The following is a 15,000-nucleotide window of genomic DNA, read 5'->3' as shown; positions in this document are numbered from 1 at the left end:
ATTGTCACGTTTCCTGGGGTCAGCTGCCAGGGCCCTGGATGTGTATTCCATCACGCAGTAACTTTAAAGTGTGCCTTAGCCTTCCTGACCACAACACAGGACAAACACCTTTCTTTCTCCTTCATATGGAAGTTATTATTACCTTTCCATGAATAGAAAATTACAGATTAATAGGGGTCCATTTTCATGGACATTTTGGTGTCAAAGCATTGAAACAAATGTATGCTTTGGGCATCTCCCCTCCCACTCAGGAGACGATGTCTTAATTATTTTGACCGGAGCCAGACCATGGTGTGTGTTGTAAACATCTGGTTTATCATTCATGCAGCCAAACTGGTTTCTATTTTGCTAGAAGAAAAGGCTCGGGATTAAAGACGTTTAAGTAATTAAGCACACGTCAAGACAATTTGGTGATGGGTAAATATAGTCTCTGTTAAATGTGCCGTCTGGGGGCTCTGGTTTAGATTTATGTCCGACCGGAGTGCAGGGATGAAAGCAGAATGCTGGGCCGAGCAGGCCCTGTTGTGGAGCGAATCAAAACCAAATGGGCTTTCAGGAGGAGGGCACCATCTCTCTAAGTACCTGTCCCAAAGGATGAAAGTTTCCTTTGAGCTCAGCCTGCAGGGAGCAGAGCTGTGCTCCCTGCCACCCAGCAGCACTTGTAGCTTTAATGAGACTGTCTCTGGGTGGCGGACCATAAACTCCTGCGCTTCGTTCTCGCCTGGTGTCCGCAGAGCCAAAGGCAAGGCTCGGGGTTCGGATGCGCATGCTCCCTTACCCGTGGCAGGAGCCCGAGTCCGCTCGGGTTGTTTAGCTCGGATGCTTCTGCACGCAGAGGGGCAGTGATGCTGGGCCAGTCTCCTAGGCTGTTTAAAGTGTGTCTGTGCTGAATAACGAGGAGCTTGAGCCTTTTCCTTTGGGGGTTAGAGTTCTAAGCAACAAGTGTGCAGTTGCTGTGTGGAAGAGAGATGGGGCTGATGACTTTAGGGATCAGCTTCTGCGGGACCCCAGAGTCTATGCTCTGTTGGAGTTGACGCCTTTCTTTTCTTTGGGGACTGGGGAGAAACGAAGGGAAATATCCTTGGAGCTTTCTGCCTCTCCATGGCCTTCATTCTGGGAGAAAGAAGACAAAAGTTTAGCATTATGCTCTCTCATATTCTCTCTCTCATATTCTCTCTGTCTCTGTCTCTGTCTGTCTGTCCCTTTTCCTCTCGCTTTCTCCCTCTCTCCCTCCCCCTCCCCCCTGCCCCTATTATGCCTAATACAGTGCGGGAAGAGTATCTATGTGTTCCCAAGGAAGAAAGCTTTGCCACTGTGGCCACATGAATGGCACACGATGGAACCAATTAGACCAGTTTTTTTTTTTTTTCGTTGAAAAGGAAGGAAAAAAAAAATCCAAAAATTTCAAAGCAGGGATTCTTTTTCTTTTTGAAAAACGTTTGATTATTTTCTTTTCTTTTCAAACTGATTTCCATGCTTGTTTGGGGTAGAGTCTTGGTTTCTGAAGTCTGGGGGTAAAACGAGAGGCCCGTACAGACCCGCTTCGGTAGGGTAGCTAGTTGTGGCTGTGCAGTTGCTCCCCCCCTTCCCCAGAAACAACACTGATTGGGATCGCCATGTGCCACCACCTAGGTGTCCTGTGGGAAGTGCACAGCTATAGGTGATAGAGAAACATTCGATAACATCATTTGGGAGCCTTGTGTATCTGAGTTGGGATAACTCAGATTTCATAACCCGGAGTCTTTGCTCCAAGGCAAAAGACCCTTTGCCTGGACTTTCTGTCTTAGGAGGCAGGCTAATCAACGGGAGTCTCGAGTTTCCTCATCAGGGTAGTTTGCCAAGCAAGACACTGAGCAGGATGTGTGTGTGTGTGTTAGTGGGGGTGGGGGTACTTGATCAACTAGAAGAGACACTGAGCAAGTAACAGCCAAGAGTGGACGGCTTCTCAAATGTCACCCCTTTGGTCAGGACAGTGAGTGAACCAAGTGTGTTGAGAGACACAGCAGAAACAGAGAATCCCCTCTGACTCAAGTCCATTGCAGGCTCTGGAGGACTCAGAACAATAGGTGATCTGTGCCCTGGAGGGGATGAGCGGCCTGCTGGAAGAGGGGACGAGCGGCCTGCTGGAGGTGGAGCAGTGTGTAGCTTAGAGATGGAAGTGGGTGTACAGCCTAGAGCCCGGTGAACAGAGATCTTCTGAGGGCATTCCATTTGAGCTCAGATTGTCAGTCTGACGCCTCAGCCAAGAGAGGTGACACACCTGTTTGTTTTCTTCCATGAAGTTTTGGGACTGTCTTGGGGGGGTTAGTACAGCTGCCATGGTGTGAGTGAGGTAACTCTTGGGAAGTGGTCATGTCGGGGTCCCTATCGGCCTGTGGTACTTTGGCTTCCATTCATGTTGATGTTACTTTCATAGCTTGAAAAATACCCCCTCAGCCCTGCTGCCCCAACTTGGTTCTCCTCCCTTTGATTACTGTGGGGTGGCTTCGAATTGCTGTGGTTAGGGCTCTTGAACTGATTAATAACGCTCTGACTGAAACTGTAGTCTTCTGAGTTAAAATAAATCTGTGGCTTGTCCACCCCTGCCACCCCTCCCCCACACGCGCTTCTCTCAGATCCTCCCCACCCCTCCCCCAGAGTAATTTCTCATGTTTTACGTTAATCCCAAAGAAGAAACTTAACACTGGAAGAGAATTGCTAGCTCTTGAAGGCACATCCGGGTATACACAGCTTTCCAATTCCTGAAGGTGGCCATGTCTACCGATCATCTACAGAACTGATGGGCACAGAGTATGTGTCATGCTAGAAAATGGGTGAATCTTAGCAAGGTTTGAGAATTGGGGAAGAGAGGACTGCTTGAGATCCTCTTCGGTGTCGTAATGTGTGGGTGTGGCTGGATGTAGGAGTTTTAATGAGTTGATGTATAGACCTGTGTCCCAGCCTCACTGTGGATGCAGAGCCATGGACAACACAGCCCACTGAGTGTCAGTGTATTGTGCTGTTTTCCTCTGAATTCCATGACTTTGTCTTACTACTGTTCACTGTCTCTCTGCAAAGACAGATGCTCTTTGCAGAGAGACAGGGATGAAAGTGTGTACGTGGCCGTGGGAAACTACTGGGTACTAGGAGCTTCCTCTCTTTGATTGAATGTGAATCTTGGTATGCAGAATCTCAGTACGCTAAGTTGGTGAGATACGATTTCTCCTACCAGAAAGCTGGTGACTCAGGATAGCCCATTCTGATGTAGAACGTACAAACTGATGGTGACCTAGGATAGCCCAACCTGACAAAGAATATGCAGACTGCTTTATAGCCTCTTGATAAAACCAAGAAAGAAACAAGAAATAACTGTGTCCTTCTGTGAGCAGAAGCTCTCTGTTAGGGTTGGAGTTAGAGAGACAACAGTATCTGGACACTCAGCATTTCCTCACTAGGCCTTGCTATGGGCAAGTGACATGAAGGACTGCTAGGACTAAATGGCGAGTATCCCTGTGAGGCTTTCGCGTTTAATATTTTTTAAGTCTCAGGGCATCTTTTCCCTATAAAAATTGTTGGAGTTTATCATGACACCGGGTCTCCTAGTAATGTCAGAACAGACACTTATAAAGTCTCACCAACATGACTATCCAAATATGAACAGAATGAAAACAACAGCCATAGACGTGGTAAAGTCAATGGGGGAAATCACGTGAGGCCTCACAAAGCACTCCAGGCAACTAAGGAATGCAGGGGCCAGGAGACAGAGCCTTCTTCGGGAGGAGCACACCAATTGGCTATCCAATACCAAATGGCCAGCCCTGAAAACATACATCTGAGTAGCATTATACAGACTGAGCAGTTCTATTTAGGATTATATATGTATATACATGTACAGAGACATATGTAACAACAATTAATAAAGAGGCCATAAATATGAAAAAGCAAGGAGGGGGCATATTGAAAGGTTTGTAGAGAAGAAGGGGAAATGATCTAATTATATTACAATCTCAAAAATAAAAGAAATCATAAAAAAGTTATTGGAGGCACTACAGAGATTTTATTTAGGTGATTTTTTTTTTCTTTTTTCCGGAGCTGGGGACCGAACCCAGGGCCTTGCGCTTGCTAGGCAAGCGCTCTACCACTGAGCTAAACCCCCAACCCTTATTTAGGTGATTTTTATTGAGCATGTTTTATTGTACTAGAGTGAAAACTGAGAGAAACATAGAGCAAAAGAAGTCATAAGCATATATTCCATCAGCCAAGGGGATGATGTCATGACATGCCACAAAACTCCTTTGGGGACCCGCGAGAGAGGAAGAGTAAAGGGCAACTATTGCCAGTGGCACTGCAAGATGCTCTCAACCTCCCCGCCCATGAATGTTCTGCAGTATCAGAGCTGTGGAAGCGTCAGAGGTCTCCCATGTTTCCCCAGACCTTATTTTCAGCGATGCTGTGCTGGAATCTCAAACTCTAGGGCAGTCTAGGAATGCAGGCCAATCACCAGAATGAAATAGTCCTGTGAAGAGACAGGAAGGTATCACAGGACATTGATACCTGCATTGATTTATCATGGCCAAAGTCACCCATCAGAACACATCTATGCTGACACGGAGCATGGGGATCCCAGGCAATGCATGTGGCCTTGCCGTGGGGAGGGGCTACCGGCTGGAATCAGAAGGCAAGGATAGGCACAATGTGAAGGTTCTCACAGTGTACTGAATGTGAAAACATCACTGGTGTTTGAGAGAGGACACCATATCTCTTCTACTAAGAGCTAAAGCCTGAGGAAGAGACGTAGAGTGGAGAGACAGTAGAGAATGCAGCGATTCATAGCCCACAGCCCGGAGGCACACGAAAGTTTACTATTTAGCAATACGTTGGCTGAGAGGACTTCACTTCAGAGCTACTGTTCTCTTCCTGTTTCAGGCATTAACTCTCTAATAGCGAACAATATCTATGAGGCTGCCTACCCGCTCCATGACGTAAGTACTTCATTCCTCCTCCCCACTCCTCGCCTTTCCCTTTCTCCCTCCGCGCCCTCTCTCCCCCCTTCCTTTCCTCCCTTCCTTCTTTCTCTTCTTGATGCAGGGTCTCATTCTGTGACCCAGGCTTGCCTCACACTCATGGCCTCTTACCATGGGAGCCAGGGTTACAGAGTGTGCCATGACTGCCTGTAAGTACGTTTTCATCGGTGTGTTCTCTCCCATCTTCTGAGACTTGGAGCCACGGGCCTTGGGGTGGGTGAACATTTGGCAAAAGAAAGCAGGAGTGAACCCTGAGGTTAAAACACCTTTGCCAACCCTGAAACTTCTCATTGCTGAGGACGACACCTGGTTCTTTTTTTTTTTTTTTTTTTGCCAAAGGTCTCAAACTGTCTTTCCAATCATTTTCACAGATCACAAGAAGCAAGCTTTCCTTGACACCTTGTCTTTGTTTTTTGGCAAAACTGTGAAAATACAGTTGGTTAAAAATACCTGTGGGAAGGTTCAACCTGGAAGTACTCCTTGGCTGGGAGTAATGGTCTTCCCAAGATGCAATGCGCTCATATTTCCAGATAGCTTGTGAAGACCTTAAGCAGCCCTTCAACTAAATGCCTCTAGTCTTCAACACCATCCAAGTCTGTCAGGCAATGTAGACGCATGAGTCTGGCAGACAGGAATTTCCTAGATGGGTGCCTCCCCACCTCTGCCATCTTTGCTGTGGAGCATGTCAAACTAACTCCTGACAGCTGTGGGTGCAGGGTGTCATGGCATGGGGTGAATTTTATTTCATGTGCCAGCCCTTTTATAAGGCACAGACCCTGCCATTGCACGGGCTGAGAGTAACCTGGGCTCTTCTGTAAAGCACAGGAGGGGGTTATTTTGTGTGAAAAGCTATCTTAGTTAAACCCTACAAGGTGATGACTAAGAAATCAAACACTGGCTCAGGCCCATGCCATGTTTTGGATTTTCCTCAAATAGAAATGAAAGAGATGACATTAGAAAAGAAAAAAAGAAAGAAAGAAAAAAAAAGAAAGTCCTTTCTCATTTGACATCTGGTCTCAGTGACTCCATTGGCTTTATCTGGTGTCCCTTTTTCCCTACAGGGTGAATATGACAGTCCAGGGGATGACATGAATGACAGAAAGGTAAGCCTCTATTGTCCTCGCTGAGGACCATGGGTGTGTGAAAGTGTGGCTGGGTGTGGAACTGGCAAGATGTCATAAATGTTCCTTTTACACCTCTAATCTTAATAGTTTTCCCATCATAAACCCCACCCTTCAAAGACAGGAGAGCACCAACCATGCGACACTAACCATCCTCCTTCCCTCACGTGTGGGTGTGAACACAGACTGAACACATTACCTGAGGTTACGCTGCTCTGTGGGTAGGGACTTAGAATCCCTTTGCCTATAAAGTGTCCCTGTCAAAAAAGAAAGCATGGTTATCCATGGATGTCCATTATAGATTCCTCTGGGCCATCTTCGTAACAGTTTCCTGTCCTATAGGCAAGGGGGCAAGTAGAGTAAAGCCACTCCCAAATGACAAAGGGGAGTGCTGAGGGAGAAGGAAGCTCGAGAGGATGCCTACTGCAGGAAGCTGGGAACTAAGTTACAGCTGGGGGAAGGATGACGCTTCTATTCGAGGACCCCTCCAGTGGCGGCCACAGCTCCTGACCGAACCATGCTCTGTGAAGAGCTGTTTGCCTTGTTGGCTGGCACCCTGGGACTACCGGGCCATCAAGTACATGAAGTAAAGAATGGCTCAGCCTCTTCGGTCTGCTGGTCTGTTGCTCGTGCCACCCTATTGCCCAGCCTCTGGCAGTTCTAGTATAGAAAGTTGGGTGGGAGGGAGAAAGGAGGGACTAGGAATCGAAGCTCAAGAGATCCCCCCCCCCATTCTGTTGTCTGGAAAACCACTCATGCCCCAAGTTGCCTTTTGAGCTGCCTTCTTTTTATCCTGCCTATTAGTCCCTGTTATGAAGTGTTAAGTATTAAAAACATAAAAGGTCTTTTCCAGAAATACGGCTGTGATTGCTTACACATGTCCCCGCTCTGCCTGCCTGGGGAATCTGCTGTAGAATTGCAATGTCTCAACCTCATCTGTTTCCTATCTGATGCTAATAGCTTCGGTGTTTAATTTCCTGAAAAGTCCCGCATCACATTTAAAGGAAAAGGAGGAAGCATTTCTCCCCCATCCTCACCCCTCTCAACTGAACTGTTTTCTGTCCTCCTACATTCTGACTTCAGGTCTCTTCCCTTTAAGTGGCCATCACTATCCATAGGAACCGAGGAACCGCCTGCTGGGTGGTGAGGACTTCAGCCCATCTGGGAGTATCCCAGAGCCTAGGGATCCAATGTTAACTCAGGGGAATCCAGACTGCATTCTGCTTTTCACACTACTAGAGAGAAGCAAATTGCAGTCCATCCAAAATATGTGTGTTTTCATTTCTGGAGTAATAGTGTATTGCTACCACAATATTATTATTATAAATACGCTAGCCTGGGCTATCAGGATGCTGGCACCTCCTCCTGCTGGAATCAGTGTCGCATCTTCTAGGTAACTCCCAGAGCTGATGGTTTGCTGCCGCGCACAGGTGAACGAGTGTCTCTAAGGACAACAAGTTCCCTTCGTGTGGTCAGGCCTGGTACCTTCACCTTTCTCTGCCTGGGCCATGGGTAGAAAAGAGAAGTCTGCCAAGCTATAAGATAGGAGAAGCTCTGATGGAGAATAAATACATTTCTCCTCTCTGTTCACCCAAGATAGAAAACGGATAGCTAGCTAGGACGGGAGACTGGTTAAATGTCTATAGATGGTTGTGGGGTCATGACTGAAATAGGGACAAGCAGACCCCTGATAGAGGTCTTTAGTCACATCTGTACTGGTTCTATTAAGAGAGCCTCTTACTCCGTGGCTATGACTGATGTGCCCACCGTACAGCCTAGAGATTACTTTTGTCATCTTTGGAAGTGATGGGAGAGAACAATTATGCTTTCAAGTACCTTAACACTTGGTATTCAAAATTTAGAAAACTATTTGTCTCTTTAGAATAAAGACAGAGGCTCCTTTGTATGCTAACAAGACGAATGTTCCTATTTTTGCCCCACAAGTTAAGTGTTGGATGAATGTTAATCCCGAGGACGTAGACCATCCTTCGCATTTCTAAGGGCCGATCGATACATTGACTTTATAATTGCCAGTGTTGAGGATGTGATTATGCATAACTATGTAGTATAAAATGGCAGGAGTCGAGCTAGGATTGTCTCCAAACTGAAAATTCTATCCTAATCCCAAACCGAATTTCCAATATCATGATTTGTTTTTTTTTAATGAAATTCAGCAAATCAAACTGCAATTAAAAAAACCAAACACCCTAGCAAAAACATATTCTGAAGATAAATTAATCCGATAGTTAGACACCTAGGAATGACGGTAAGGAAATACTGTCTTTGTTTTCCATAATGAATTCGTTCTATTTCTAAAGGGGCAGGGAACTTTGTGTGCAGCAAAGCACTACAGTTTATAACACATGGTTACTCCAGTCAAGCTGAGGGCTTTCATTCAGGCGGTGTTTGTTGGTGACGTACGGTACAAAGGTGCATGAGTTGTTCAGAATCAGGGCTACAGTGAAATGACTCCACGCGACGCCAGTGGGCGCCTCCAGAAACACCTCATGTCTATTACACACTTGAGTTCTGTTGTGAGCCATGTTGTTTCATGACCCCAGATTTAGTTTCATGACCCCACTCCACGTGGGGTCACAGCCCACTGTTAAGAAGCTGTGTCCTTGGGAAGAACGAATAAGGCTCTCTGAATACATTCAAGGCTTCCCTTCTTTTTGTGAATTCAAATAATTGTCCCCTGAGGTGGCTGTAGGGAAGATCTTGGCCATTGGAGGATATAGTGTTTGGAGTGGGATGTCTTCTCTGGGTGCCTTTGAGGATGGTTTGAAACTGTATCACAAGATGGCCATCCTGCCCTAAATACATCCTTCACCTATTCCTTGTACTTCATGCCTGTTCCCACGATCTCCCCAGGGCCCAACTCCTGTCAGGCCAACTGCAGGAGACCCAAGAGCCCCTGGAGAGTACTGAGCTCCTTCCTTTCAAGCTGCCTGGTGCAGTTTTGAAGATGTGGTGACTCAGCCAGGTAGGGGCTGGCAGTCTCTCTCCCCTCAAGGAGGGTAATTAAGAGGAGATTTCTTGCCTCTAGAGTATGGGGTTTCCTGCCTTCCTAGAAGCCATGGCAGCAGGAGCTGGGAGTGCACAGATCCCTCTGGCTTCCAGCCATGTGCTCCTTTTCACATTTGTTGGAGTTACCTCCTTTCCCAGAGGACCCAGGAGAAGTGACTGCCACCATCTTCTGAGGGCAGCCTGGCTTCCCTGTGGCCCCTCACCTTTGTAGAGGTGCAATACTGGACTGTGATTTTCTTCAGTGTTTTGGAAACCCTTGGTTCTGGGTTCTCTGTCTTTTCAAGTAGGCCTCTTCTCTAGTGAATAGTTAGGGAATAGGTCACTCAAGAGAGTGAAGGGAGCCACTTGTGTGATTTTAAGTGTTCTTATACCGGGTGGCACTTTTCACGTGGGATGCCCACTTGAAGATTAACTGTCAGGCTATACAACTTACACGTTACCATAGGAAAAGTACTATCTGGTCTAGTTGCCAGATGTTCCAATAGGCAGCTGAACATCTGGGAATGGAAGCTAGTCTCGTCTACTCTGGCTGCATCCTGTTCCACAACTGCCTCTGAGATATCTGCAGTTGGCAACCTTCTGTGCCTCTTGGGTGGGTCTAGCACTCACTGAGAACCCTGCAGCTCCAGGGTGGACCAGGAGTCCTGACGCATTGCTACTCTGGAGCGTTATAAGGGGGTTATAACATCCAAGTCTTTTACAATCTTACAAAACAGTTACATCAGAAGCTCACCGGCAGACATGAAACCTCTTGGGTATGTGTGTGTGGGAGCTGAACGTGCTGTTTATGAAGTTTGATCTGTCACAGGGAGTCAGACATGTGTGCCTGAATCTCATCTGAGAACATGGCAGAAGGTCCCATCCATTGGTTAAGGAGCTGCAGCCTCTCTCTGGTTTATGTGCAGGGTTGACCAGTTGGCGGAGAGAGAATATGGTGTAGCATTAAGTGAGAGAAGATGTTTACTAAGAGCTACATCAGAAGGTTCTAGGCTCTGCACGCTTAAAGAAACCCATACAGGTCACCATGGTGACCGGCCCTTTGCTACCAGCATGCTCGCTGTCATGGGGCTGAGACTACAGGGCACGTCTCCCTGGGGGACCATGGGACCTGCAATTTGTCATGATTCATTTCTCTGTCTATGAATGAAATTCTTGGGGGAGGGGCTCAGGAGCAACCTTCTCCTCCTTTCCTGACTCCCCTGCAGGCGACTGAGGTATATGTGGGTGGCCAGGGTGTATGCTGCAGAGTTGGTTGACGCTCGCTTGGATGATGCTCAGCTCGGTATTTGTCCCGTCCTCTTGACCAAGTTCAGGCAGCTTGCTCGGCTCTAGCTATGGGTATAATCACCTGTGAGTGGAGGATACCACCTTGAGTTGGGGACTTTGGAAATGTCTGATGACAGGACCAGAATCCCATCAGCAGTGAGGCTTCTGGCGTGGCTTGTCTATGTGATCTTGAGCCGACGGGGGCCATACTGGCTTTGTGGAGCACTTTTAGTTTTTCCCTGTGGGACAAGTAACAAAAATCTACCCTCAGGCTCAGGTTTGAGCTGGACCCGTGACTTAGGTAGGCATTTGCCCTGAAAGTCGGAGTCTATGAGATGGGCAGTGGTAGCCCAATTATCCTCAAGGGAGCTCAATTCATCCTGCCTTCTGACGCAAGCTAGCCTCCTTTGGGGACATAAGTGAGATCTCTATAACAATAAGGTGCTGGGGGCTCAGGCTTTGCTCTTGGGAGCTCAGGGCAGTAGATGCACCAGAGATATGGAGAGAAAGAGATGCATTCACAATAGCAGGAGTGAAGCTGGAGGTCGCCCCTGGGGAATGAGCAGCATCAGAGCTTGGGAGTTTAGACCTCTTTCTCAGCTTTCACGTATCAAGGCCCTTTTATGTCTGAGTTTCTCTCTTTGCAAACAGTAACTGCTGGTGAATACCTTGTTCCATCAGCCGGGATGGTTTCTGGTTATATTTTACAGTGTCTGGGAGATGTTATGACAATAAAATTCTGTAGCCTTTAAGTAGGAATGCTGGTTCTGATTTCAGCTTTAGTAGCAGATCTTTAAAGGACCATAGGTGAGAGGGAAGGGCTTGCTGTCAAGCGGGTGTTTCACAGGCTAGGACTCGCTAGAGTACAGGTCCTTGGAAGAATTCCTTGGGGATTCTGCGTGATATGTAAAGAGCATAAAAATCGCGACAAATCAGTGATGGTTTTGTCAGGTAATTCTAGACTTATTTTCTGATCAAACAGTATCTGGCCAGCATGGCTGTCTGTGTGAGATCTAATCTTAGTCCTTTACCAAATTACCAGATTTATTGGTAGATGACTGATTGATAGAAAGCCAGGAATTTGAAGCTGAACTGTTAGGAGGTGTGTCTTGCTTTTGCCAGAGTTGCTCCACACCAAGTAATGGCATTGTGGCCTGCAGTATTTGGTGTACTGTTTCTTCCATAAACCCTTTGTAGGCGTTCACTAAGATTTAGCTTGTTCTTCTAGCCCCAAACCTCTCTAACGAAGGTAATTAGTGACCTCCAAGTTGTAGACTCCAATGGCCTCTTCTCCAGTCTCAGCTGACTCATTAGCGGCATTTCATTCGTTTGCCCATTTCTTCTGGAGACTTTCTTCTCTTAGATACACACCTTACTGTTCTCCATCCCCTCTTTGCCGGTTGTTTCTTCACTGTCTCCTGGTCCTTTAATACTGAGCGTGTCCAGTTCTGTACTTGTTTTTTGTCCTTTGGGGATGGGACGACTTTGTGGACCACCCACTAGCAATGTTGCTACTCCATCCTGGACTGTCGTGTGCACTCAGATGATGATTCAACATCCATGTGGATGGCCAGAAAGCATCTCAAATAACCACATCCTAAAGTAAACCCTTGATTGTGCCTCTCTAGCCATGTTCTTTCCACTGTCCTCTCCTTGCAGTAAATACATCAGTTATTCAAGTCCCCAGGCCAACTTCATCTAATTCAGTCACTAATCAATAGGCACCATTAAATGTCTCTCATCGCCCCTATGCATATAGCCATATCTCTCCCCTGGATCGTACCAACAATAGCCTCCCATTTCCTTGTTCACTCAGTCTTTTCTTCACATAACAATCAGGATGAGTCCTGTGCAATCCCCTTAACAGTAAGTCTCCCAGGAGCTTCCCAAAATCCAGAGTTATCATGACAGCGTCTAGCACTGTGGCACCTTCTGCAACAGTCACCTCCCATGATTCTTCCTGTGTTTACTCTGTTCCGATCGATCACACAGTCCTCTGCTATCCTCCTATCCATGGAAAGTCACCTCAGGGCCTCTGCATAGGGAGTGTGAGTGTTTTCCCCATTTCTCTCTGGCCTGAGCTCAGATGCTTCCTCCTCAGAGAAGTACTCTCTGTCTATCTTATCTAAAACAACATCCCACCCCATCCCATATATCCCTATCTTGATTTATTTTAATGGCATTTATAAATCTTATATATTTATAGTTGTCTGCCCACATCAGGTCCAAGCACCATGGCAACAGTGATTTTAATGTATTTTATTGCAGCACCCAGGGTCTGGAACAGTGCCTGGAATGTAGGTGAATACTCAGTGAATACTTGTTACTTGGGTGAACAGTGAGTGGCAGGGCTTGTGTGCTGCACCAGACAAAACAAGGGATAGAGATGATGCTCATCAGGTTCCTGGGTGTTTCTAGATGTGCACTGGTGATCTCTATTACTTAGGGAAGGAGACGGAAGTTCCTGTAGCCTTCTGCCTTTGGATATACCTATGTGGACATAATGAACTTCTAGGAGCTGGGCTCTAGGGGTAGCATGTTGACTTTACATTGGTCAAAACCATAACTGTTGCCTGTCTCTCTGCTAATCTGCTGTTCTGTTTCTCTTGCTTAGTTGCTGTATCAGGAATGGGCACGCTATGGAGTGTTTTACAAATTTCAACCCATTGACCTCATCAGGTGAGTGTGTGTGTGTGTGTGTGTGTGTGTGTGTGTGTGTGTGTGTGTGTGTGAGAGAGAGAGAGAGAGAGAGAGAGAGAGAGAGAGAGAGAGAGAGAGAGAGCGCTTTTGGGGGAGTACTTAAGATGCAAATCCTAAACAATACACTGTCAACCCTCTTGGTCCCTGGCAGTTGGGTGTTTAAGTAGAGGTCCCGTTCTTCCTAGCTAGCATGTCCTTTCTCTGTGCCTATGTTCTTCCTAGCTAGCATGTCCTTTCTCTGTGCCTATGTTCTTCCTAGCTAGCATGTCCTTTCTCTGTGCCTATGTTCTTCCTAGCTAGCATGTCCTTTCTCTGTGCCTATGTTCTTCCTAGCTAGCATGTCCTTTCTCTGTGCCTATGGTTGAGGACGTAAAGCAGGGAATGCTAGGGGATGGAAGGGGAAGGAGGTGACACAGTTGATATGCTAAGACTTTCATCAGTAGATGAACATTATGGTCTCAATTTCCCTCCCAGCTCTTTGGGAATAAAAGATAACTGTCTTCCTTGTTCATTTCTGAGGGAAGGACCTGGACAGCATTGAACCTTGGGTGGTACCCGAATGGACACACTGCTGTGCAGGGGAAGGAAAGATGTAGCCACTCATCCAAAGGATAATTTGATGGGCTTGGTAGAGACTAAGGGCTCTCCACAGCCTTTCTAACCTATAGGAAGCTTGACTCCTGAAATCTCTTCTTCATTAGGCACCCTGGAAATTTCTGAAGTGTTAATAAAATATCAATGAACATTCCTTTAAAGAACTGACTAGAATGCAGTAGTTCTGACTAGCTTAAAATGATTAAAGAGTCTAGATTCTAGATTTCTAGAATCTAGAAACTTGGTGTATATCAGGCTTCTTCCTGAATAGAATGACAGGAAGCAGCATTGGGAAGTTGGGAGGTTCTGGGCCAGATGTAGGCACAAATGCTACTAGACATTTTTTTTTCTTCCTCGGCATTCAAGATTCAGAGAGGCTGAACTGAGGGGATCTATGGGCCAACTTGGTAGAAGTAATCATTTGGAAAAGTTAGAAGGCTGCAGGTTCCAGATCAATATAATGAACCTCCCTACCACATGAGTCCCTGTGGCAGTTTTAATGATCTAATTAGCCAGCTTGAAAACACAGAGAATATTCCTGGTTCACTGCCTTGGTTTGGGAAAGGGGCATCCACCAAAGGATTGAGCTGGTGAGATGAATCCCAGCCTGAGGAAAGAAAGCAGTGTGGGGGTGGGGTAGAGTCTGGGCAGGTTCACCTCCTTTTGCTGTGATGAGTGAACCCTCCCAAGGAACTGGGAGAAGCAGGTGTTCCTTCCAGCTGAACTCCTTTAACTGAAGTGCTTAGGCCTGGGACAAGAGTTGGGGTGTCTGTGACCAAGGCTCATCACCCAGCAACTCTGTTTCCTGGCTGCTTTTGCATAGCATGGGCCACCTAGACTGTCCTCAGGGCCACACGGAGTCTGCTTCCTCCATTTGGAGTAGGCTTTGATCTCTTTCTCTTGGCATCTCAAGTGGCCACCCACCTCTGTCGCCTGTTTTGTCTAACTACCCGTTTGTTTTTAAAACCATGAGCAGAAAACAAAAATTATCCCTCCCGGAAAGCCCTGTCTTCTCCCCAGAGACCTCAGGTGATTGGCCTGCTAGTAATGTGGGAAATGACTCCGGTATGCCCTGAGGTTTGGCAACTAAAGGCTCTCATCTGCAGGGCACATATGGCCTTTGGGGCAGATCCCTGTTTTGGAGCTGACAGATTTGGAGAGCTTGGACACTGGGAACTGGAGCAGAGCTGGAGGCTCTTTGTAGGACAGGCAGCCTGGCTTGGAAAGGGAGGAAGGCTGAGCCTGGAGACCCTAAGAAGGTCAGATAAACGCTTCATAGTGTGCGTGGG

General features: G+C 46.8%; 1 protein-coding gene across 1 annotated transcript in view; it reads left to right on the top strand.

Moving 5' to 3' along the window:
• Window positions 1-15,000, top strand: part of Ano2 (anoctamin 2) — a 332,547-nt gene that overhangs the window by 94,307 nt on the left and 223,240 nt on the right. The window contains exons 7-9 of the mRNA XM_032906571.1: window positions 4,906-4,961; window positions 6,065-6,106; window positions 13,032-13,096. Of these exons, the coding sequence (XP_032762462.1) occupies window positions 4,906-4,961; window positions 6,065-6,106; window positions 13,032-13,096 (163 nt within the window). The remainder of the gene's footprint in view (window positions 1-4,905; window positions 4,962-6,064; window positions 6,107-13,031; window positions 13,097-15,000) is intronic.

Source organism: Rattus rattus, chromosome 6 (assembly GCF_011064425.1).
Source record: "Rattus rattus isolate New Zealand chromosome 6, Rrattus_CSIRO_v1, whole genome shotgun sequence".
In the NCBI taxonomy this organism is placed as follows: domain Eukaryota; kingdom Metazoa; phylum Chordata; class Mammalia; order Rodentia; family Muridae; genus Rattus; species Rattus rattus.
The sequence above is the reverse complement of the archived record's forward strand: the minus strand, read 5'-3'. Positions and strand labels throughout refer to the sequence as shown.